At 43.0% G+C, this 25110-nt stretch overlaps 1 protein-coding gene across 2 annotated transcripts; it reads right to left on the bottom strand.

Moving 5' to 3' along the window:
- Window positions 1-3696: 3696 nt before the first annotated feature.
- LOC115105673 (sodium channel subunit beta-4-like) lies at window positions 3697-23532 on the bottom strand. 2 transcript variants are annotated; one of them, XM_029627957.2, is made up of 6 exons: window positions 23027-23532; window positions 22371-22702; window positions 8570-8733; window positions 8082-8304; window positions 7752-7881; window positions 3697-7563 (listed from the first exon to the last, which is right to left on the bottom strand). In XM_029627957.2, exons 2-6 carry the CDS (start codon window positions 22471-22473, stop codon window positions 7467-7469), a joined length of 717 nt encoding a protein of 238 aa, XP_029483817.1. In that variant the 5' UTR covers window positions 22474-22702; window positions 23027-23532; the 3' UTR covers window positions 3697-7466. The 2 variants fall into 2 exon arrangements, with proteins under 2 accessions (XP_029483817.1, XP_029483818.1); XM_029627958.2 differs by having other exon boundaries at window positions 22371-22714.
- Between the last annotated feature and the right edge of the window lie 1578 nt (window positions 23533-25110).

Below are 25110 nucleotides of genomic sequence, written 5' to 3' on the forward strand. Positions count from 1 at the left end.
TTTTTTGTTGTTGTTGAATGGTCACAGTTCTGGTCTGCTTAAAGGGCTACCGCAGTTCCTGATTTGGCCTTGTTTTAGATTTGGTTAATTAAGAAATGCTATAGCGGCTGTGACTGAATTCAAACGTGAGTTGGTTTCGGGGTGTGGTTTGATGTAGGTGTTTGCAGGTGGAAAAAGTTAGCTAAATTATTGGGCTAATTTGCTTCAGCTGTGGCAGAGTTGGTTAGACTATCCAAAGTCTAACCATCTCCAAGGTTAGTTGGTAACTGTCAATTTACACAATGTAAATTACCATTTATAAATGCTTTCAGGTTTAAGTCATTGAAATTTGGAGCTATTGGGATGTTTATGTTGTCCCATGTACATTATGTAATTTAATGATGGTCCATAACCTAGCCCCATAGAGATCCAAAGTCAACCTGAATTTATCACAGGCATTACAATAGGGTCTTGTGCAGCTGCACTCCAAATTGATGATTTAAAGCCAATTTACGCTTGATCTGAAAATGTGGTGGAGGCTTTGTATGGAGAGTGTGGCCAAATCAAGCTCCGTACTGCATTTGCATTGCCGTGCACCTCTCAAATCTTGTAATAATGTGGAGGGCTCCGCATTGACATGATTGCTTGGTGGGGGTGAGAGGTTCTGTGTAAACACACTCACTTCCTTCACAACGGCTTTGTGATGCGCAAAAAGTATGTTTGTTCTAACTTCTGCGGAGGGCCCATCGCAGTAAATGCTGTACTACCACTGCAGATGTCAGATTGACCATGCAGAGCTTTTAATTTGTGTGCTGCCAGCTGTGGGCAGGATTGAAACAAACCCAACCTTCATTTACGTTGTGATGCAGTCACTACCACAAAACTCTTGTTTTGGAAAAGACTGACTTTATCACCAAAATGATCCTATTTACACATTGTAGGACATTTTGACAGAATAATACATGTTTGACTCATACTGTAGATGCCACACCCCGTTTTCTAAATGAGAAATAGTTTTATTAGGGGTAGTTTCTCTTTAACAGTTGGCTCTTGCGTAGGCACCAATGTGAGGGAGTTATTTTACACTGGCCTGGTTTTTTAATCCAGGCTCTTCACGTCATCGGGCGAAAGCGTGGAGGGAGGAGTACCCTTCTCAAATCAAATAGTAATCTGCACCAGTCGGTCATGTCAACAAGCATGCTGCATCGTCCAGAATCTCTTTTCCATTAAATAAATGTGATAATTTAAGACAGTGTTTTTCTAACAAAATGTATCATATTCACTACATATGCTTAATTACTTTTGTTTTGAGACTACTTTGCCGTCGGACGGAGCAGGTACCTGGATCACGCCCAGGAGGCAGCCCGATTCCAAATCAAATGCAATCATTTTCCAGATGATGCAAAACACACCTACACAGGTGTGATTAATCAAACCCCTCATTAGCAGCTGGGTCTGGCCTGCTTAGCTAATTGACTGTATATGAACCAGGAAAAAAAGGAGCGAGTGTCACGTCGTCTTCTGCCTCTGGTATTATCCCCGCCAGGGCACAAAAAATCCTGATTCCACTAATCCCCTCACCTCCTTACACCAAACCAATTAGCTGATCAGCTAAGGTCCTGCCCTGACTGCTGATTGATCACATGAAGTGGTTGTGAGAGTAATGGCATTGTGGCATCTGTCTGTTTGAAGGCTATTTTCTAGAGCTTGGCAGAAGCCCCACCTGACTCCTCTGGAGAGAAGCTGATGGAGGGCTGAGTGAGGACTGCTTGGTGGGCACATAGTAAAATATGAGAATGGAACATAGTGTGTTTCACTCTACAAGTGTGTATATAATGAAAAATATAGATTTTCATAGATGTTAAGAGGTTAAGATACTGTTTCTACTGTTGAGCCCCTGTACCCCCCCCCCCCCCCTTTAGATTCACATACACTACTGTTAAGAGCACCAAGCCCACACATTTAGATCTGTCTCGAGGTGAGTTAAAACAGATTGCTGAATATTGCCTGGAGTACCACATCATACTGTCACCTGTGTATTATGATTATTATTAGTAGTAGTAGTGACAAATAGGAGGGGAACCTTTTTATCTTTTTTATTTTTACAACTGACTTCTTTAACTGTCCTCACCTCTCTCACACCGATGGCTCTGATCATGCCTCAACGCCAGAAGAAGCAGATTATGGTGGACCGGAGGCACCAAGGAAACTAGAAGCCTAAGAAGATGACCCCTATCACTGTATGTTGTGTACTGTTCACACTGGGGATATTGGCCGTGGGCGCTCACTTCAGTATTTCTCCCCTCCATCTCATGTCTCCAAAAACTTTAACTACATTTTAAATCTGGAGTTTCTCAATCATATTCCTGTTGTAATGTCGCCTGTAGAATTGCACCTTCAGATTCCCTTTTCATCCAATCTACCCTTCTCCATTCTATATCTTCCACTCGTCTCCTGCAGTCTGGCATCTTGTCGACAGCAAGTTCTTCTTCTGCTCCCAGTCATTGAAGTTCATCAACAGCGACGGCGTGTGATCGGAAAGCAGACTGTGCCAGTAAAGAGGCTGAGCTCACCTGTATCCAGCCAATGCCACATACCCAAGCAAAACCAACAGCACCCACTCCACTGTCTGTTTTATCTTCTCTCTATCATCATCCTCTCATCTCACCATACCTCTCTCTGCCTCTACTTTCTCTTAGAGGCAATCTGCAGTTGCTACATACATTTTTGGACTTATATATATCTTTATCTCGTTCATTTATATCTCCATTGATTCTTGAAGAATGTAATTTGTCAATGCCTCGTAAACTGAGTTGAACTGTTTTACCCCATCCGAACATAATATACTTTGGCTTAAAACAAGCTTAATCTTTGTTGACAAAGTAAATATACACAAACATATAGTCTTAACATGGTTCAAAATACAATTTTGATATCATGGAGGTCAGCCCCATCCCTCAGCTTTTTACTAAACGGGTGGGGAATTGGCTTTGTTATCGTTTCAACTGCCGATTGCCTCTAACTCATCCTCTTTCTCTGCTCAGTGTGGTTGATGGAGGGCAAAGTGGATGCGTGTCAGGTGAAGCTCCTCCACCATTACACACAGGCCTACAAAATGTCTACCTTTAAGTTTGCTAGACTATCACACTGGCAATGTAGTCATACTTTGCATTAATCTGTCTTCTAATGCCATTTCTTCCGCTCTCACTCCCGCTTTCTCTCCCAGGGTGACAGTGTGTTCCTATCCTGGTTTTGGCAGCTGGTGGGGGTGGTGAGTTGGTGGGTGGGCGGGCTGTGCCCGCCGGGGCACCCTGGGGTCTACTGCAGAGTATGTGATGGATAACAGATACCTCATTGTGTTGCATTCCCACTTTTACAGGTGTCGTTGAAATTCCTTACCTGATATGATTTGTTTCTCCTTTTTTGTTTCAGAAGTACTACTGAAAATCCAGTTGCTCTCAGCGGTAACTACTGTAAACTGACTGGTATTCTCTCTCGATGAGCGCTGAGTGGTTCTGGAAAACATCCACACAGTCAAAAGACATACATACTGCACCGACTCACAATACTGACCTGTAAAGTTTCTTTGTGTTCTTATTTTATATTATCTTAGAGATGTAAGTACTTTATGAGTTATGTATTTCATTTTTTACAAATATTTTGTGGTTGATTAATGATTTGTGCAATTTTGACCGGCAAAAAAAAGACAATGTACTGTTATATTCAAAAGTTTATTGGATTCTTGTGGCTTTTTATAATAAATCATATTTGAGCAGATTTGCATGATGGAGAGATTACATGGGAGGCATCATTTGAGGGAATAGGAGAAACATGGCTGTACATTCATATTAGTTGGAAGAGGAATGTGGGACTAAGGGGTCAGTAATGTCTGGGTACATTATAGATTCAAACATTCTGTTGTCTTAAGTGCAATAATGGATGAGGTCACTATTTCCGCTACTACAACTTGGCACAACAAAGTGTTCTCAGAATTTCCAAACCACAAAGATTGAACTTTTGCTTCACCTATCCAGTTTTCAGTACAGTTGTCAAAATAAAGGGAACAAGGAAGACAGTTGGTACTAGGTCATCCAGAACTGTGTAAGGGCATTTCAACAGAACACATGAGTCACTTTCACAGTTCGGCTTTGTTTAGAGGTTATACATGTAACATTTCCACCTGCAACTAGCGCCAAATGTCAATTACATACCAGTAGAAGCAAAGGAATAGAAATCACAAGAATAAAATCTACTTTTTAGAAAGCTGCGTGACGCTGCAAATTAGTTGTGTACAACTTCCTGCATTACGATTGGTTCTCGTTTGTGAGGTTGACAACAATAGCAAGAACATTAGCAGTACAAAACCTCTTCGTCCTTGTAACAATCTTTTTCGGATTGTGATACGGTAAGCTGTACTATGTCATTTGTAAGCAGTCGCCTTTAAAAAAAACATGATGCAATTGGATTTATGGCTTACATCTTACATGTTGCTCCTTGAAATGACACTGTATATTGCATAGCTCCATAGGTTCTAACATTCAGGAACCTTTGGAGGTCTTTTCACACATCACAACAGACCTAAACTTGACATGAGAGAAGACACAACTATGTGCCTTCCAAACATTGACAAAAAGGGCCACATACTGTAGTAACAGAAAAAAGAGGCTAGCTTCCCAGAGTGAGAAGGGAAAGCTTATACATCAGTGCATTACTGGCAAAATAAGTATTCAAATCTGAGCAACAAGGTCTGCACTATGTACTTCTCCTTTGTACTTAATTGATTGGCCAGAATCTCTATACAGGTGATTTCACAGGTCTGAACCAGACAGTCTCCGTTTAAAAACAATGAAAACTAGCAGTGCTGCAGACCTCAAGGACTGAATACCCTTGCACTATAAGCCTATGTTCCTCATCTACCCAGGATCAACTCCATATCCCATATGCCACTTTGATTACTGTTGCTCTTGTCATTTTTATTGCTTACATTATCACAGTAAAAGGAACTCAAAATGGTTTATTGGAATCCTGCAGTAGCTACAGTATAGTTATGTTGATGTGATGTCAGGGCAGCTTTGCGAAAGCAAATCCCATTTAAGGGAACTGCAGCAGCCTGTCCTACAGTGCGTGGATGTCTTCCTCTCCGTAGTGGTGTTTGTGTTTGCATAGTATCACTTTTATCTTAGGAGAGTATGAATCAGCCAGGGATTCAGTGCCACAAGCTCAAAGCCATGTCCAACCAGAATTAGTACATGTACTACTGTCGATGGCCAAACCATGGTGTCGGTCTGTTCTCATCTAAGACAGCAAAGATCATTCATTCAACTTTACCCTCATGTTAAATATACATTTAGGTTAATTCACTCACTGCTCCACCGATACAACACATCTCTGTTTACACACATGTCTAGCACAGCCGAAGAATATACATATCTACGGTAAAGTGCCCAAAATATCCTCCTGCTATTGCTACAAGCCAGTGCATTTATTTGAAGGGCTATGCTATGGGAACAGCAACACCAGGGGTTGTCCACATTAGAAACAGGTTCAGCAAGTGATTGAGGGAGGTATATTTGTTATGTTTTTACAATGACAGATTCAGCAAGTTCCTGGACAATGGACATAGACGTGAACTTCTTCCCTGAACATGGTTTTTCCACAATTCTGTCACACACTGGAAGTATCTTCAAAACAACTATTGTATCTTGACATTGTAGTTCACTAGTAATGGGTTTCCATTGCTAGTCAATGACATTCCATTCCTAATATGGGTTTCTCCCAGTCCATTCCTGATCAGACGTGGGTTTCTCAGGGTTATCCCAGTCCATTCCTGATCAGACGTGGGTTTCTCAGGGTTATCCCAGTCCATTCCTGATCAGACGTGGGTTTCTCAGGGTTATCCCAGTCCATTCCTGATCAGACGTGGGTTTCTCAGGGTTATCCCAGTCCATTCCTGATCAGACGTGGGTTTCTCAGGGTTATCCCAGTTTGGCAAAATAAATGGGCTGAATATGAGATATTAGTTGTGTGTCTATTCTACACTGTCCAGTAAAGATCGGTTCCAGTCTTTCACGCTACCTGCAACCTAAATGCTGCTCCATGCATCTCTTTATGGTGTACTTAGTGGAGGTTTCCGTAATGACTGTAGCTGATCGATATCTGTTTTTTTTGCAGATGGTGAATTTGTGTTGAATCATGAGCCATGAATGAACCATCATAAATTCTGCTGGGTACTTATTGCAGTGTGTAAAAACATGAATGTGTGTGAATGTGCTCTGTACAGCAAAGAGAGATCCATTTGTAAATGACTTACTATAAGAATGGTGCGGATATTTCTGTTGGGGGGGGGGTTAATGTTCATGCCAGAAGACCCACTTTACCAAATAGTGTGCATAGCCTTGGCACACTGGATGTAGCAGGGGTTGGCATGATATGAGGAGATTTAGATCCAGGTTCAAAGCAGACAGAACTTACCACATTATTTGTGGTTAAATCTTGGATTCCGGAAAGGAACACAAGAGAGAGTACATGTCTATTGTCAAGCATTGTGTCTCTAAATCTGCCCTGGGGTTTCACATGCTTATAAATGCATTAAAAAGGTTATTTGTCTTAAAAGCAGCATTAGTAGAGGTTCATTTTTTTCTAGTGGGTTGGTTTCAAGGGATTGTCTATCATTTCATTCATCAGCTTGCAGTATTATTCACTTGCGTTTTTCTGCGTTTGGTAAATGGTTTTGCAGTATTTAGTCTTCCTATCAGCAGAGGAAGATAGAAGCGCTAACAGGCACCAGTGCTTTATATCAAGCAAAGAAAGTGTATTAAGTTCTGAACTGGATCCTTTCTCACGTCTCACCACAGCATCACCCTTTTAAAGACCTTAGTTTCTAAATATGATAAAATCAGCTTAATTAATCACTTTTGGATAGGCAGAGTTAATATCATTGTATTATATCTAAACAACACTAAACCCAACTCTATGTGAATCAGAGCATTACTGAATAAGCTGAATCTGACGTGGTAAAATGTCACTGGAGATTGAATTAGACTGTGTGTTTCTACAAAACACAATATTTTAATTTGTAGACCGTTTCAATTAAGCCCAGAATAGTACGGTTGGTGAAGAGAGGAGGATCCAGCACAGTTTAAACAACATTATTACATTGCGTTATTCCCTGTCTCAAGCGTATATTCAATTAATCTCTTTTTTTGTTTTTTATTATCATATGAAAAACGGTCCTAGGTTTAAGATTTTTTTTTAAACAATATACCAACTTGAACATATGGGGGTGGTTTCCCAGACACAGCCTAAGCTTATTGGACTAACAAACACTTTCAATGAAGAATCTCCATCAGACGTGCTTCTCAGTCCAAAAAACCTGCCCAAGAAACCTGCCCATGGAGTCACGAGTGCATACACATGTTTGTGCATATAAATATATGCATAGATATAACTGTATATTTATATATGGTTGTACATACATGCAAGTACTCTCATTTCTTCTTTGGTGTCGTTGGTTTCGAAGTTTTGGATCCTGAGACATTGTTTGTTTCATCTGCTGAGGAAGATTGTACAAGGCACTCGATCTTTCTGTGGAGGGGAGGAACAGAGGAGAGAGGAGGGTTAGAAGAGACACCTGCGTTTTCTACGTATTTGACATTGTAGCCCGACTTTATCGATGCTTTACTACAGTTTGGAGGCACCAAGATGAGCTGAAGGTGTTTCTCTGTGTGGATGGCCAGTTGGCTACTCTCTGTGGCCCCATCTGTCTTACTCACTTCTTCTCCTCGATTTTGAAGAGAACGAAGAGGATGAAGTTCTTCACCAGCATGAAAGTCATCAGCAGGGCGATGGCTCCGCCCACTGCAGAAGCAATTATGATGGTGAGAGTGTTGTCCACCACTCGTACTGCCGAGAAGGAACCAGGGAGAGGAGAAGGTAGAGGCTGATCAGACAAACAGTACCTACCTACAGTGCATCGTCTACAGCACAACACATCTAGACTTTGTGGTCCATATAGTATTCGCCCTGCCCATTGGCAGCACCAGAGGACCTACAGTATATGATCTGCCTGCAATAAAGCAAAGAGAACGCTAGTTAATACTCACACTCGTCCACCACGACAAGGGTAAAGATAGCGCTGTGGTTCTTGCCCTTCTCTTTGGGGTTGCGTCCGAAGCAGGTGTACTGGCCCTCGTCCTCAAAGGTGATGTTCCAAAGCAGGATGGAGATGTTGTTGTGATCACCGGTGCCGATAAAATCCACCCGCTCCCGGAAGATACTCACTGGATGGGGATCCATCCCGTCTAACGGAATCACAGACTCACACACCTGAGAGGACCAGGCAGTCGACAATCATCTGACACTCACAATATCTGACCACAACTCCAATCAAAACACTCACAATAGAAATATCACTTACTGATGCAGGAAAACCATTGGGTCTTCACCACAAATTAGAACACTTGAAAATATGATCTCCCCACACTGACTTTGAACATCCCTGCCGCTATCTGTGTGAGATTTGAGCTGACAAATGACAGAGGTTGTTGTGCGGCTGCTGTTGCTGCAGTGGGCCAGGGCAGCTCTGACCCACCTTCTGCATAGTGCCGTTGTCGTTGTACTGCCAGTTGAAGTAGAGGTTTTTGATGCCGATACAGCTGGCGTAGGTGCAGGGTAGCAGCACAGTACTGCCGTTCAACGCCTCCAGGAACGGGACCTTCCCTGTGGACATCTCCAGGCCCTGAGCAGACCACACACCTGGGAGGGAGGGGGCAGGGGGAAATTTAAAAGGTAGTACACAATACTACTAAGAAATACAGAAAGGGAAAAGACAACACACACCTGAGTGAGAAATGGCCCATTCCCAGGTTACTATAGCTCATCCATTGACATACTGTAGAGCTGTCAAATAATGATTGACTGATGTCTATTGTAATCCCCTCTACCCCTATCCCTTCTTAACTTATCCTGCAAACTATCAGGGATTTGAAAACTACGGGCTCTATTCAACCTGTATCGCTGAAGGAAATGTAAAAGTACATTTCCTATTGAGCCGACATCTGCAATGTTTACCGTGAATGCAGTCTCCGCTAACGAGGGAACATTGCCTTTAAATTTCAATCGTGCTGTAATACTGAATAGCAATACAGATTAAATAGAGCCCTACGTCTGACCTAAACTGAGGGTCAATATCATATCTGGTTCTGATGTCTTCCCTTTGACCTTAACCCAGATAGTTACTGACAGAAGGATAGGAGCAGCAAAATATGAACGATAACCCATTTTACTAATGGAACATAGATTTAGTTTTTTTCAATCGCTAACATGCATTGGTCAAAACTGAAGTCATATTGTCAAAACTCTTCACAGTCAGTGAAACAGAAGTGTATGTGGACCAAACTGTGAATAATTTTCCACTGCTTTCACACAAAATGCATTCAATGACCACATTCTCAGAAATCAATGAACTCTTTTCTCATTCATACTTCACCACCTGCAAAACTATATTTGCAGCACATTTTCAAATGCTAACACACTGTTTCCAAAACTGTTAAAAACACATTCAAAACAGAATGATGGCAAATGTCGTGCATTTCTGCAGTAACCAGACTGAAACATGTAGAACATCTCAGCAGAATATTTAATCAGCAGAATATTTAATTGTTGTCCTTGATGATCTTTTTGGCCTTCCTGTGACATCGGGTGGTGTAGGTGTCCCAGAGGGCAGGTAGTTTGCCCACGGTAATGCGTTGTGTAGACCTCACTACCTTTTGGAGAGCCTTACGGTCGGAGCAGACAAATTTCTTCAGCCTCCTGAGGTTGAAGAGGCGCTGTTGCGCTTTCTTAACCACGCTGTCTGTGTCGGTGGACCATTTCAGTTTGTCCGTGATGTGTACGCCGAGGAACTTATAACTTTCCACCACTGTCCAGTCGATGTGGATAGGGGGGGGTGCTCCCTCTGCTGTTTCCTGAAGTCCACGATCATCTTGTTTTTTTGACGTTGAGTGTGAGGTTATTTTCCTGACATCACTCCCCGAGGGCCCTCACCTCCTCCCTGTAGGCCGTCTCGTCGTTGTTGGTAATCAAGCCTACCACTGTAGTGTCGTCTGTAAACTTGATGATTGAGTTGGAGGTGTGCATGGCCATACAGTCATGGGTGAACAGGGAGTACAGGAGAGGGCTGAGAACGCACCCTTGTGGGGCCCCACTGTTAAGGATCAGCGGGGTGGATATGTTTCCTACCTTCACCACCTGGGGGTGGCCCGTCAGAAAGTTCAAGACCCAGTTGCACAGGGCGGGGTCGAGACCCAGGGTCTGACGAGTGACAATTTTGACGAGTTTGGAGGGTACTATGGTGTTAAATGCTGAGCTGTAATCGATGAACAGCATTCGTACATAGGTATTCCTCTTGTCCAGATGGGTTAGGGCAGTGTGATTGCGTTGTCTGTGGACCTATTGAGGTGGTAAACAAATTGGAGTGGGTCTAGGGTGTCAGGTAGAGTGGAGGTGATATGATCCTTAACTAGTCTCTCAAAGCACTTCATGATGACGGAAGTGAGTGCTACGGGGCGATAGTCGTTTAGCTCGTTACCTTAGCTTTCTTGAGAACAGAAACAATGGTGGCCCTCTTGAAGCATGTGGGAACAGCGGACTGGGATAGGGATGGATTGAATATGTCTGTAAACACACCAGCCAGCTGGTCTGCGCATGCTCTGAGGACGTGGCTAGGGATGCCGTCTGAGCCGGCAGCCTTGCGATGGTTAACACGTTTAAATGTTTTACTCACGTTGGCTGTGGTGAAGGAGAGCCTGCAGGTTTTGGTAGCGGGCCGTGTCAGTGGTACTGTATTGTCCTCAAAGCGAGCAAAGAAGTTGTTTAGTTTGTCTGGGAGCAAGACATCGGTGTCCGCGACGGGGCTGATTTTCTTTTTGTAATCCGTGATTGACTGTAGACCCTGCCACATACTTCTCCTGTCTGAGCCGTTGAATTGCGATTTTACTTTGTCTCTATACGGATGCTTAACTTGTTTGATTGCCTTGCGGAGGGAATAGCTAAACTGTTTGTATTCAGTCATGTTTCCGGTCGTCTTGCCATGATTAAAAGCAGTGGTTCGAGCTTTCAGTTTTGTGCGAATGCTGCCATCAATCCACGGTTTCTGGTTGGGGAAGGTTTTAATAGTCAAAGTGGGTACAACATCACCGATGCATTTGCTATTAAACTCGCTCACCAAATCTTTTGGTAGATAATGTGGTCAGCATTTGATTGTAAGGAATTCTAGGTCAGGTGAACAAAAGGACTTGAGTTTCTGTATGTTGTTATGATCACACCACGACTCGTTAATCATAAGGCATACACTCCCTCCCTTCTTCTTACCAGAGAGATGTTTGTTTCTGTCGGCGCGATGCTTGAAGAAACCAGGTGGCTGTACCGACTAACGTATCCAGAGTGAGCCATGTTTCCGTGAAACAGAGAATGTTACAATCTCTGATGTCTCTCTGGGAGGCAACCCTTGTTCTAATTCCATCTACCTTGTTGTCAAGAGACTGGACATTGGCGAGTAGTATACTCGGGAGCGGTGGGCGATGTGCACATCTACGGAGCCTGACCAGAAGACCACTCCGTCTGCGCCATTATTTTGGGTCACCTACTGGGATCCGATCCATTGTCCTTGGTGGTGGTCCAACCAGAGGATCCGCTTCGGGAAAGTCCTATTCCTGGTCGTAATGTTGGTAAGTTGACGTTTCTCTTATATCCAATAGTTCCTCTCGGCTGTATGTAATAAGACTTAAGATTTCATGGGGTAACAATGTAAGAAATAATACATTAAAAAAACAATACTGCATAGTTTCCTAAGAAAGCAAAGTGAGGCGTCCATCTCTGTCGGCGCCATCACAGTCTGCCCTCCTGCTTTTCCCAGTCTCTCTTTTTCACACCCTCCTGGTTTTGAACCTTCCCTGTCCTGACTCTGAGCCTGCCTGCCAACCTGTACCTTTGCTACACATAACTACATATTACAGTACAATACAGTATTTTTTAAAACTTATACTGACATTTTGAAATATGCTGATTGTTGTGTTTTTCAGTAGGATCCAAAGGTTGACTCCCTCAGGAGGGAGAGACAGACTATTATCAGATGAGCAGGAAATTGCTATTGTTGACATGGTAATTGGCAACGATGCAATAAAACTGTGGGAAATTTGGGACAGAGTGCTGGCAGACAATATCACTTTTGGGAATGTGAATACGGTCAGCACAACGACAATTGCAAGAGTCCCAGAGAAACATAAAATAAGGATGAAGCAGTTTGAGAGAAACGGTGAACGTCTGAAAGAACTCTGGTATCAATATGTCCAGGTAAGATGTTCAATAACCAAAGAGGGTACATACACAGCTATGCATAATGTAAAGTGCTGTAAACCTGTGGCTGTACTGTATTTTAGAGTAAATGAGATGGAATTCAGGCAAACTTCACATTCGTTCTTCGTTGTGGATGAAGCTGGATTCAACCTGGCAAAGACATGCTGCAGAGGAATGAAATTTGATTGGACAGATCAACCATGGATATCCCAGGCCAGAGAGGAGCTAACATCACAATGTGTGCAGCACTGTCTAATGATGGTTTGAGAACCTGCAGAGAACCTGCATTATGATTGATGAGGATAGGCTTGGCAGCATGTCAATGCTTCTCAGTCAATATTTATCATCAGAAGAGAAGCAACTGCTGTTGGTAGGGTGACCACATTTTTAAAATACCCAAATGTGGGAAACAGGATGATTTTGCGAGACTTAGGCTATACTGTCCCACGAACGTGAATACATTTATTTTGCAGCTGCACCACGGTAATCGAAGCGCATATGAAGCCTACTCTTTTTCCGGGCTCGCACAAAATTTGGTGACGCAAAAGAGACCACATGTGTGGCTGTTATGAAAATCGGGGAATATTTGGCCAAGGAACCATTTCTGGTTTGTCAGAGAATTTAATACAGTTAGGAAGGAAGATTTAAAACGGGATTGAGTGAAGTAGCAGCAATTACGTTGAATGAGCAACTGAGTATGGAGTGCCTTACAAAATTACCTTGTGTCAGTCTAATATTTACTCTTGTAGCTATTCATCAGAAGCACACTTTTTGTAAGTAGTTTACTCACTGTCAGCAGCAAATCCCGAAAGGATTTGACATGTGATTTTGGTTGACAATATGACATTGGCCTTAGTCTCGTTTTGCGCTGTGCAGAATATCAGAGATCCTCAACGATTGGAGAAGTGTTCAACGTTACCAGGACCACGGCCTTATAATATATCTTGTCAAAAGTGCAACAGGACTACAAAAGAGACGGTTAAAAATGTCAATTCTCATCAAATGAATAGGAAATCTGACTTAAATACAGACGTCTAACTTTTTTGTAAATTAGTGGTGTTTTAATTTAATTTAAATGTGGGAGTGTCCTGCACAATCCGGGATATGTGGTCACCCTAGCCACTGGTAGGCTAACGCTGATTATGGTATGCATGATGCAATGGCAGATGGCACAACCTTGATGAAATGAAGTAGTGTTATCCTGAATGGTTTATATTTTCCTCCAACCTGGGTCTTTTGACTATGCTCACATGGACATGAGGCCAACCTGCTCCCCTCCTATAGACGGCTTGCCTGACTCTTTGGTAGACATTTGATAGATACGGTGGCAGCTCAATTCCCCCGTCCTTGTGCTTCATTAAACAGCTCAGCCACTTCATATCGAAAGACTCAATCTGACCTAACCCTAGGTCTCCCAACTCAGGATAGTTGTGCTTGGCCCTATGCGAACCATGAGAAACAAAACAAAGCTTTCTATCAGTAGACTGATTGGATGATCCTCCTCTACCAGAGCCTGCTCGCCTCCCTACCACTGAGGAAGTACAGTTCCCGCTCAGCCCAGTCAAAACTGTTCGCTGCTCTGGCCCCCCAATGGTGGAACAAACTCCCTCACGACGCCAGGACAGCGGAGTCAATCACCACCTTCCGGAGACACCTGAAACCCCACCTCTTTAAGGAATACCTAGGATAGGATAAAGTAAATCCCTCTCACCCCCCCCCCCCCTTAAAAGATTTAGATGCACTACTGTTCCACTGGATGTCATAAGGTGAATGCACCAATTTGTAAGTCGCTCTGGATAAGAGCGTCTGCTAAATGACTTAAATGTAAATGTAATGTTTGCTGTTACACAAACTACTCATTGACCCCTACTATACAGAGAGGCTCATTTCTTTTCTGGATGACCTGCATAATCGACTTGTGCCAGCGGAGGAAAGAAGGGCAACAAACTCCTACCTTCTGCTGCAGTCACAGACTGGTTTGCTGCACATCCCAGGATGTCAGTACTATTCCTGCCTCCATACTCTCCCTTCCTAAACCCCATAGAGGAGTTTCTCTGCGTGGAGGTGGAAGGTTTATGACCACCATCCACATGACCAGATGTCCTTACTGGATGCCATGACTGTGGGGTGAGGAGACACTTCTCCTGAAGACTGTCAGGGTGTGGAGACACTTCTCCTGAAGACTGCCAGAGTGTGGAGACACTTCTCCTGAAGACTGTCAGGGTGTGGAGACACTTCTGCTGAAGACTGCCAGGGTGTGGAGACACTTCTCCTGAAGACTGCCAGGGTGTGGAGACACTTCTCCTGAAGACTGCCAGGGTGTGGAGACACTTCTCCTGAAGACTGTCAGGGTGTGGAGACACTTCTCCTGAAGACTGCCAGGGTGTGGAGACACTTCTCCTGAAGACTGCCAGGGTGTGGAGACACTTCTCCTGAAGACTGTCAGGGTATGGAGACACTTCTCCTGAAGACTGCCAGGGTGTGGAGACACTTCTCCTGAAGACTGCCAGGGTTAGATTAGACATTCCAGAAGATACTTTCCAAGATGCATCACCAGAGAAGATATAAGATGTGATGTTGATGAGAACTTGTGGCCAAATGCAGGAGAGAGAACTAGAACCCTCACAGTACTGTACAATGAGTGATTATACTAGACATGTTTTTATTATTATTGCAGCCCTGGAATTTCAGGAATGTTTTTTGTTTCAACTTATTTAAGTAAATTACTAAGATATAGAAAAAAATAAAGGCTATTGACGCAAATTGCGGCATTTCTGATTCATTCTTGTTACATATATTTTAGTACAGTCAAAGTGAAAAGGTGTTATTCTTATTCTATAATGAAATATTGATTTATGTCAAATCATTCAAAGAGAGAAGTTAATTTATGTAATGCTCCCTGTTAGTGCTTTTAAGGTCAGTGTGTTCTGAGTGAGAATTGATGCCAGTTATGGTTGAACGAGCTTATTTTGAGACATGTACAGTATGAAGTGTTTTGAGTTTTGGAAGTGAGATGAACTGTTTGGCCAAGATTCATGTTGGTAAAGCAGACTGTAGAGTTTTGAAGTAGTTTCAGTATTGACCGACACTTCTTAGCAATTGAAAAAAACTGCACGCTTAACTATTGTACAGAGAATGTGCATATTGCAATAAGACAGGACAAGGATATACACTTCCGTACTTTCATTTGCATGCACGCACGCTGGCACACACAATTCACAGACCACACACACTTAGGTCTGCAGTAATCTTATGGCACAGCTCCCAGTCTAGAGGTAGTGAGAGGGAGAAAGAAGGATGGGACAGGGGGAAAAAAAGAGCTATTCCTACATATTACAGATGTAGGATCTTCATTTGATCACCCTGTTGCAGGAGAACTCAAGTTTCAATGTTACAGTGAAATGCCTTTCTTGCAAAACGCAACAATGTAATACTAAAAATAACAAGCAGGAAATGTTTAACTTGTGAGGTTTAAAAAAGGTGTATAAAGTGTGTAATTTCCCCTTTGAAATAAAAGTATCAACCCCTACAAAAATGTCCATTAACATGAATTATTATCCACATTTACATTTCCTGTTGATGCAGGATTATTTTTCTGCTGTAACAAATCTGCTCAAATTAAGATCCTACATCTGTATGTACAGTTGTGTGTGTAGTATTTTATTACAGTGTTCGGGATGTTGTGAGGCCATTTAACTCAATGCAGGCTCATTAAACTCAGTAATTAGCTAATTAGTTTGGGCTCATCTCCCCTTTAAGGGAATCCAAATAACGCAGGTCCCACCACCTCTAACACGATCCAGATAATGCCGACACCAACACTTCTCAAGTGGACCTAAAGATGATGGATGGTTAGTCTGGTTTACATGCCATCACTGGGACAATACAGTAATGCTGCTCACATACTTTCCACCTCTGCCCAGTCTGTTCTCTCCTCAAATTCACTAAACTATAGTATTAACTGTCCTGGCTATCCCATTTTCTCTTGCTCTGTTTGTCCCTCTGCAGCCCCCATTCCTAAATATTTTTTCTCCCTCTGTTTTTACATCACACCTCAGCTGTGTGACACATCGTCAATAACCGACTCAAGGTCAGATTTAGACAAGCAGTTTGGGATAATACATGGCTGTAAACTCCAGGGAGGGCTGCACAGGGAGCAAAATGACTCCTTCACTCAGATTCCTTGCCTCTTTTTCTATTTCGCTCACACACACACACACACATACACACACAGTCCCAATGCAGCACAGTGATGCAGCAGAAACTCTCACACATCTCAGATTGTTCAGAAATTGTTTCTGTTAGATTAGCATTTTTGCAACATTGTTTTGTTGACATAAGGAATCCAAAGAAATGGCCAAAAGCTACCTCCCACAACCCACACTAATCTCACCCAAACAAAAATGATATAGTATCAGTTCTCTATGTCTGACAAGTAGTATGACGCTGAAGTATTGAGAATTGTTTCTTCATCCTCTGTAATCTATTCCCAATTAATTTGATGTATTTGAAGCTGTTAGGTTTACGTTCCATACTACATCCTGAAATTACTAGGTTTAGATTAGATTTTGTTGGCCTCCCGAGTGGCGCAGCGGTCTACGGCACTGCATTGTAGTGCTTGAGGCATCACTACAGACCCAAATTCGATACCAGGTTATGTCAACCGGCCGTGACCGGGAGTTCCATAGGGCGGCGCACAATTGGCCCAGCTTCGTCCTGGTTAGGGGGGGATTTGGCCGGGTGGGCTTTACTTGGTTCATCACACTCTAGACACCCCTTGTGTGGCAGGAGTTGCAGGCTGACTTCGATCATCAGTTTAACAGTTTCTTCCGAAACATTTGTGTGAAGGGGGCGGGTGTTAAGAAGCGAGGTTTAGCGGATCATGTTTCGGAGGACGCATGATTCAACAATTGCCTTTCCCGAGCGCGTTGAGGTGATTAGACAAGATCACAATTGGGGAGAAAAAGCAGTTAAAATACTAAAATAATAATAACAGAGTTTGTTTAGTCGTGACATGTACAGGGACGCAGATGCTCCGGGCTCCAACAGAAGCATTACTGAAGCATGCTGACGCCTTTACAGGATAAGGAAACTAATATGTAATTTTGTAATTTGGGTGAACTATCCATTTAACATTGAGGGTGGGGGATACAGCACCATCTAGTGGTTAGAACCTGATAATACCATTCAAAAGTTTGGGGTCACTTAGAAATGTCCTTGTTTTTGAAAAAGCAAATTTTTTGTCTATTAAAATAACATAAAATTGAGCAGAAATACAGTAGACATTTTTAATCTTGTAAATGACTATTGTAGCTGGAAACGGCTGGCAGCTTCATTAAATAGTATCCACAAAACACCAGTCTCAACGTCAACAGCGAAGAGGCAACTCTGGGATGCTGGCCTTCTAGGCAGAGTTCCTCTGTCCAGTGTCTGTGTTCTTATGCCCATCTTAATCTTTTTTTTAATTGGCCAGTCTGAGATATGGCTTTTTCTTTAAATCTCTGCCTAGAAGGCCAGCATCCCGGAGTCGCCTCTTCACTGTTGACATTGAGACTGGTGTTTTGTGGGTACTTTTTAATGAAGCTGCCAGTTGAGGACTTGTGAGGCATCTGTTTCTCAAACTAGACACTAATGTACTTGTCCTCTTTCTCAGTTGTGCACTGTGGCCTCGCACTCCTCCTTCTATTCTGGTTAAAGCCAGTTTTTTATTTATTTTTTACTTGCTATATTGTATTTACTTCGCCACCATGGCCCTTATCTCACCTCATTTGCTCACATTGTATATAGACTCATTTTTTTACTGTATTATTGACTGTATGTTTGTTTTATTCCATGTGTAACTCTGTGTTGGTGTACGTGTCGAACTGCTTTGCTTTATCTTGGCCAGGTCGCAATTGTAAATGAGAACTTGTTCTCAACTTGCCTACCTGGTTAAATAAAGGTGAAATAAAGGTTTGCGCTGTTCTGTGAAGGCAGTAGTGCACAGCGTTGTACGAAATCTTCAGTTTCTTGGCAATTTCTCGCATGGAATAGCCTTCATTTCTCAGAACAAGAATAGACTGACGAGTTTCAGAAGAAAGATCTTTGTTTCTGGCCATATTGAGCTTGTAATCGAACCCCCAAATGCTGATGCTTCAGATAGTCAACTAGTCTAAAGAAGGCCAGTTTTATTGCTTCTTTAAAATCAGCAGTTTTCAGCAAACATAATTGCAAAAGGGTTTTCTAATGACCAATTAGCCTTTTAAAATTATAAACTTGGAGTAGCTAACACAAAGCGCCATTGGAACACAGGAGTGATGGTTGCTGATAATAGGCCTCTGTACGCCTATGTAGATATTCCATTAAAAATCTGTTGTTTCCAGCTACAATAGTCATTTACAACATTAACAATGTCTACACTGTATCTGATACATTTTATGTTATTTAAAAAAACTTGCTTTTCTTTCAAAAACAAGAACATTTCTAAGTGATCCCAAACTTTTCAACAGTAGTGTAGGTTGGAACATAAATCTACTGTAACTTCAATGACTAATTTCTCTGAAAGAGGGGGGGGGGGGGGGGCAACAAATTCACTGAGAACACATTGCCTAGGATGAAGAAACAATACTCGGAGCTGCAGCAGCATACTACTTGTCAGACAGAGAAATGATTACTGTATACTCATTGTTAGGATGGGATTGGTGTGGGGGGTCCGTGGCTGGCTTTTGACAATATCTTTGGATTCCTCATGTTTTACTCATTGTTAGAGTAATGTTAGGTACTATATTTATTGAATATTATATGAATCCTATAAATTTAAATGGCCAATTTGGATGCAATCAATTAGCTTAAATTCTCAGAGTTCAAATTATTTTTCATTAAAATAATGTTGCAGGAATGCTAATCTTATTAGTTTCTAAATACAGAAATTATTTCAGAATAATCAGAGATAGTGGGTGTCATGACTTGCTGAAATGAAATGGAACGACCCACATGGCAGATGCACCTCCCTCTCTCTCTCCACTTTTCATTTCTTACACTGTTATTTGGTCCGCTCTCCTTTTTCCTCGCTTGTTGTCTTTCTCTGTAACTCTGCATCTGGTTTTCAACTAGATACCACAGCCACAATATCAGATTCCACAGCTTAGTCAAAATCGGCTACAAAAATGTGCTTTTTGGTCTTAATTTAAGGTTATGGTAAGGTTGAAAATCAGACTTTAAGAAGGAGTTTAGTCATAATTATGACTTTGTGGCTGTGGAAACTAGTGACAACCCTGCATCTGTGTCTATATATTTTCTCGGCTGTTTGGTGACCATTGATATATAGTTGTAACTGAAGATAGTGCAGGTTCTACAGGATATGGCCATTAACTTTAGTGGACAAATAAAAGGCAAGAGAGAAATCCAGTGATGTTGAGATAATCCAACAAAGACTTAGCCTCATACCAAATCCCAATCAGAGCCAATCCAGGACATCATACCCCAGGACACTTCACATGGTGATTGTCCCAGAAAAATAAAGGCACCCTGACCCTAGACCCTCCTATGGATTCTGTCAGAAGCCGTCTCCACTGGGTTGCTTATGTAATTACTTTGTTTCCAAACTGTCCTTTGTGAGGCTCTCCCTTGTGCTAGGCCTCTAACTGGAACAGTGATGCTCTACTTTCTAACCTACATGTGTCTCTTTCAAGAACAATTCTATCATGAAACCTCATAGACCTACCTGTACAACTACACCATCCATAGAACCAGAACTGAGCACACATCATGAACACTATCAACATTTTAGACAAAAATGTTGATAGACTAAGAAATTCCTCTAAACTATGAGCCTACCGTGTTTCCTAAATGACCCAGCAATCGTGTGGATATTAAATAGTTGAATTGCAGGCACCGAGGCATAATTTGGCTGGAGGGGAGGGACAGGGTGGACTTGTCTTGCAGTCCTGTTGACTCAGAGCGTGAGAACCTCAGAGCCTGAACCTGAGCCTGACGGAGCCTGGCTGACTGCTCCTGGTCTGTCTAGCTGTTAATAATATGACCATGATATTTCACATAGCAAATGCTGCTGTCTTGACTTCATCTCAGACCACTCCCCATTACCCCACTGCACTTCCACTGATACCAGCCAACTGCATTATTACTCTATTAACCTGGGCCTACAGAGGAGCTTCTCATCACACTGAAATGTTGTTACCCAGGATCAAATTGACTCAGAGTTAAAAGCTAAAGAAAAATCAATACAGTAACTCAATGTTGCACAAAAGCTATTGGTTTTGTGTTTACTGTAAAGGCAAAATAAAACGTGTTTAAAATGGTAATGTCTGATATCAATAAAAAACTTAGTGCATTCAGAAAGTATTCAGACCCCTTGACTTTTTCCACATTTTGTTACCCTTACGGCCTTAATCTAAAATGATTTAAATTGTTTCCCCCCTCATCTACCTACACCCAATATCCCATAATGACAAAGCAAAAACGGTTTCTTAGAATGTTATACAAACGTATAAGAAATCAAAAACTGAAACATTACATTTACATAAGTATTCAGACCCTTTACTCAGGACTTTGTTGAAGCACCTTTGGCAGCGATTACAGCCTCGAGTCTTCTTGGGTATGAAGCTACAAGCTTGCCACACCTGTATTTGGGGAGTTTCTCCCATTCTTCTTTGCAGATCCTCTCAAGCTCTGTCAGGTTGGATAGGGAGCTTTGCTGCACAACTATTTTCAAGTACCTCCAGAGATGTTTGATCAGGTTCAAGTCCGGGCTCTGGTTGGGCCACTCAAGGACATTCAGAGACTTGTCCCGAAGCCACTCCTGTATTGTCTTGTCTTTGTGCTTAGGGTCGTTGTCCTGTTGGAAGGTGAACCTTCGCCCCAGTCCAAGGTCGTGAGCGCTCTGGAGCAGGTTTTCATCAAGGATCTCTGTACTCATTTTTTCCTCGATTCCAGTCCCTGCCACTGAAAAACATCCTCACAACACGATGCTGCCACCACCATGCTTCACAGTAGGGATGGTGTCGAACATAATCCTGTCGTGGAGCTCTACGGACAATTCCTTCGACCTCATGGCTTGGTTTTTGCTCTGACATGCATTGTCAACTGTGGGACCTTATATAGACAGGTGTGTGCCTTTCCAAATAATGTCCAATCCATTTAATTTACCACAGGTGGACTCCAATCAAGTTGTAGAAACATCTCAAGGATGATCAATGAAACAGAATGCACCGGAGCTCAATTTCGAGTCTCATAGCAAAGGGTCTGAATACTTATGTAAATAAGGTAATTCTATTTATTTGTAATACATTTGCACACAAAAAAAAACATGTTTCCCCTTTGTCATTATGGGTTATTGTGTGTAGATGGATGAAGATTTTTTTTCATTTAACCCATTTTAGAATAAGGCTGTATTGTTACAACATGTGGAAAAAGTCAAGGGGTCTGAATACTTCACAAATGCACTATATATTATTTTAGTCCTTTTAATTCTTATGAATACTATTGCTTTGATAGAATGCTTGTCCAATAGGCTGCCACTGATAGGTCCTGCATAATAATACTCTGGATGACGTATTTAGTGACAAACCTCTGAACTCTGATTCAGGCTGTGAAACAGAGGGGTGTTATGTACACGGAAATGATAAAATCACCATTCTATCTGGTGACGTATGCTTAGGTATCCATCAAACATACTTCAGCACGCAAACTGACAGCAGTTTCTAGCCACCACACAAATGAAACTGATACAATTTCACCAATCAATCCACACAATCAAAAGCCAACTGCCACAATGTTGCCTACCATTCTGAAGTGAGCGCAAGATTTTAACTGTAACGAGTCGATTCTATGGAACTGGAGAATCTGCTAAATGACTTCCTATCCCAAATGCAGTAAATATTTCATAGCACACTACAGGGCAGTTGGGGTTGCGGAATTGGGGAAATTACTAAAACTTTACTCAACAGAAAGAGAGAGAGGACAACCTGGGAGTGAGAGGTGCAGAGAGAGAGGGATTGGATGAAAGAGAAGTGATATATGACTGAGACAGAACATCTTACTGAGCAGCAAAGTGATGATCAGGCTGGTCCGGGGCCAGGTGGTGTGTGAGGACAACAGATACTTGGACCTGGGCTCCTCAGGCCCACTCCCCTGAACCTCCATGGCACTCCGATCCCGTCCAAAACACCCCCTGCTGTGGGATCCAGCCCAGGGTCCGTTGGGCTGGAGTTATCCCCTCAGAAACTGGTCAGGTCTGTGTAAACCTGAATCCCCCTGGTCTGGTTGTTTGTTGTGCCTGGGCGACTGATCTGGTCACAACCGAGGCACCACGTCCCACTGTGTTGTTATCCAGTCCTGGTAGCGGTGCGTCTGCCTGCCAACCCCGACACTCCTGTCATGAAGACTGTAGGTTAGACAGAGGGCGAACAGGAGGGGAGAAAGAGGGAGCATGTGGGTGGGTAAGGGAAGAGGGTACAGACTTAAAAACAAACTCAAGGCGAACTAAGTCAATCAGCTATAATCCTTCAGTAAGAGAGCACTCCTAAACAGAGAAAGACGAGCAGAAATAATGAGGATTTAAGAGATAGAGAAGAGACACGAGATAGAGAGGGGGAGAGAGAGAGAGAGGAGAGAGAGAGAGACACGAGAGAGGAGAGAGAAAAAGAGAGAGAGTAAAGGGGATGTGTGCGCAGCGTGAGACAGTACTGCACCGTACCTCTTCCTGTGGCTGTATTCCCTGAGAAGCCGGACCAGCAGCCTGACTACACAGCACAGCTGAGTCAGAACACACGGCAGAGCAGAGGAGCTGAGCCAGGGGAGAATCACTGCGCACAGCAAGTCAGGGTGCAGTCAAGGAGATTCCACCAGCCAGCGATTCCTCTGCAGAGAAAGGCACGATGCAGTCCCAGTCAGAGAGAGGGGGGGGGGGGGAAGAGAGAGAAGAGAAAGGACAGGGAGAAGAGAAAAAGAGAGAGAGAAAGAGGAGGGGGAGAGAGTGAGAGAAGAGAGCGAAGAGAGAACAAGGTAGAGAATGGACAGGAGGAGTGCTGCTGCAGTAACCCTGGTGGCTGGTGGCTGCTGGTTCGGACGGTCCTTTCTCTTCTTCCTGGATAGCAGAGCCCCAGTTTCTTCTTCCCTTTGCCTGCAAGCCTCCCCCTCTGGCTCGCTCTCAACTTTCCCCTGCACTCTCTCTCTTGGCTCAGTGCCTGCCTGTCCCTCTCTCTTTCTCTCTCTCCCTCCCCCACACTCTCTCTCTTTCATAGACTTCTCCTCCTCTTTACCCCCCTCCCCGTCTGCCTCCCTCTCTCTCTCTCCCCCTCCCCTATCCTGACTGTGAATGCAGACGCAGGCACTTTTGCCATAGTGCTTGTGGAGATCAGAGAAAGTTCTGCAGTGCAGGTTGGAGGGGGTTCTGTAACAGAGCGCCAGGGACACGCCAGCCTCTACGCACTACCTTGTATTTATAAACATCCTGGATGTAGAAATAGATATGACATGTTCTAACATTGATCTATGGTATGTGACAATGTCCTGGTAATAAAAAAACTATACGTTCGTCAACCACTCCCTTGAGTTACACTGCATAGCTTCAAATCACAGAATTTAGAGTGAGGATGTTCGCTGTTAAATGTGAACATATTTCACTCCTGTTATATCTGACGTCTACACCTGAATAAATGAGGGTGTGTGTTTATCTGCAATGTGAATGTGACTTTGAGAGCTCTCCCGCTCTCTCCTCCCTCCCCATCTCTGTCTGTACTCATCCTTACACTATGACAGAGTTGAGTTTCCTCTGACTGCATTTCTCTCCCCTCCTCTTCCCTCCCTTCTCTCTCTCCTTCCCAGGTTTTCACATGATGATATGGATATGGTGTTGGTGTCTGGATTAGTTGCTGTTCCCAGCCCTGCCTGGCTAAACCAGTTCTAACGACAGTGTCATATTCCCGTATATCAGGATAATTAGCATCTATAACCATGAGTACACCATCTGGCAATCAAGGAGCCAGGGAGTATGTGTGAGGGATGGGATGTGTGCCTCAGAAGGTCAAACCAGTGAACATAGTGTCACTGCAGAGTTATGAGAACGTTATGCTGACATAATGTGGCTGGCAGTGCAAAGATGAGACAGTGTGAAAAAACATGGTGACCCCCCCCCAATAATCCTCTCATGTTGACACCCCTAACATCCTATGATAGATGTACCCAACACATGTCAATGAGAGAGGACCACTAGTGCCTGACTGATGTACAGTGGGGCAAAAAGTATTTAGTCAGCCACCAATTGTGCAAGTTCTCCCACTTAAAAAGATGAGAGAGGCCTGTAATTTTCATCATAGGTACACTTCAACTATGACAGACAAAATGAGAAGAAAAATCCAGAAAATCACATTGTAGGATTTTTTATGAATTTATTTGCAAATTGTGGTGGGAAATAAGTATTTGGTCACCTACAAACAAGCAAGATTTCTGGCTCTCACAGACCTGTACCTTCTTCTTTAAGAGGCTCCTCTGTCCTCCACTCTTTACCTGTATTACTGGCAACTGTTTGAACTTGTTATCAGTATAAAAACACCTGTCCACAACCTCAAACAGTCACACTCCAAACTCCACTAACGCCAAGACCAAAGAGCTGTCAAAGGACCCCAGAAACAAAATTGTAGACCTGCACCAGGCTGGGAAGACTGAATATGCAATAGGTAAGCAGCTTGGTTTGAACTGTGGGAGCAATTATTAGGAAATGGAAGACATACAAGACCACTGATAATCTCCCTTGATCTGGGGCTCCACGCAAGATCTCAC

This window comes from Oncorhynchus nerka, linkage group LG22, assembly GCF_034236695.1.
Source record: "Oncorhynchus nerka isolate Pitt River linkage group LG22, Oner_Uvic_2.0, whole genome shotgun sequence".
Taxonomy (NCBI): domain Eukaryota; kingdom Metazoa; phylum Chordata; class Actinopteri; order Salmoniformes; family Salmonidae; genus Oncorhynchus; species Oncorhynchus nerka.

Coding starts and splice junctions, on each gene's coding strand:
- LOC115105673 (XM_029627957.2), bottom strand. CDS start 22,473: ATGGAGGTTCAGGGGAGTGGGCCTGAGGAGCCCAGGTCCAAGTATCTG. Junction 7,882..8,081: donor CCTTGTCGTGGTGGACGAGT/GTGAGTATTAAC, acceptor CCTTCTCGGCAG/TACGAGTGGTGGACAACACT. Junction 7,564..7,751: donor TTCAAAATCGAGGAGAAGAA/GTGAGTAAGACA, acceptor TCCCCTCCACAG/AAAGATCGAGTGCCTTGTAC.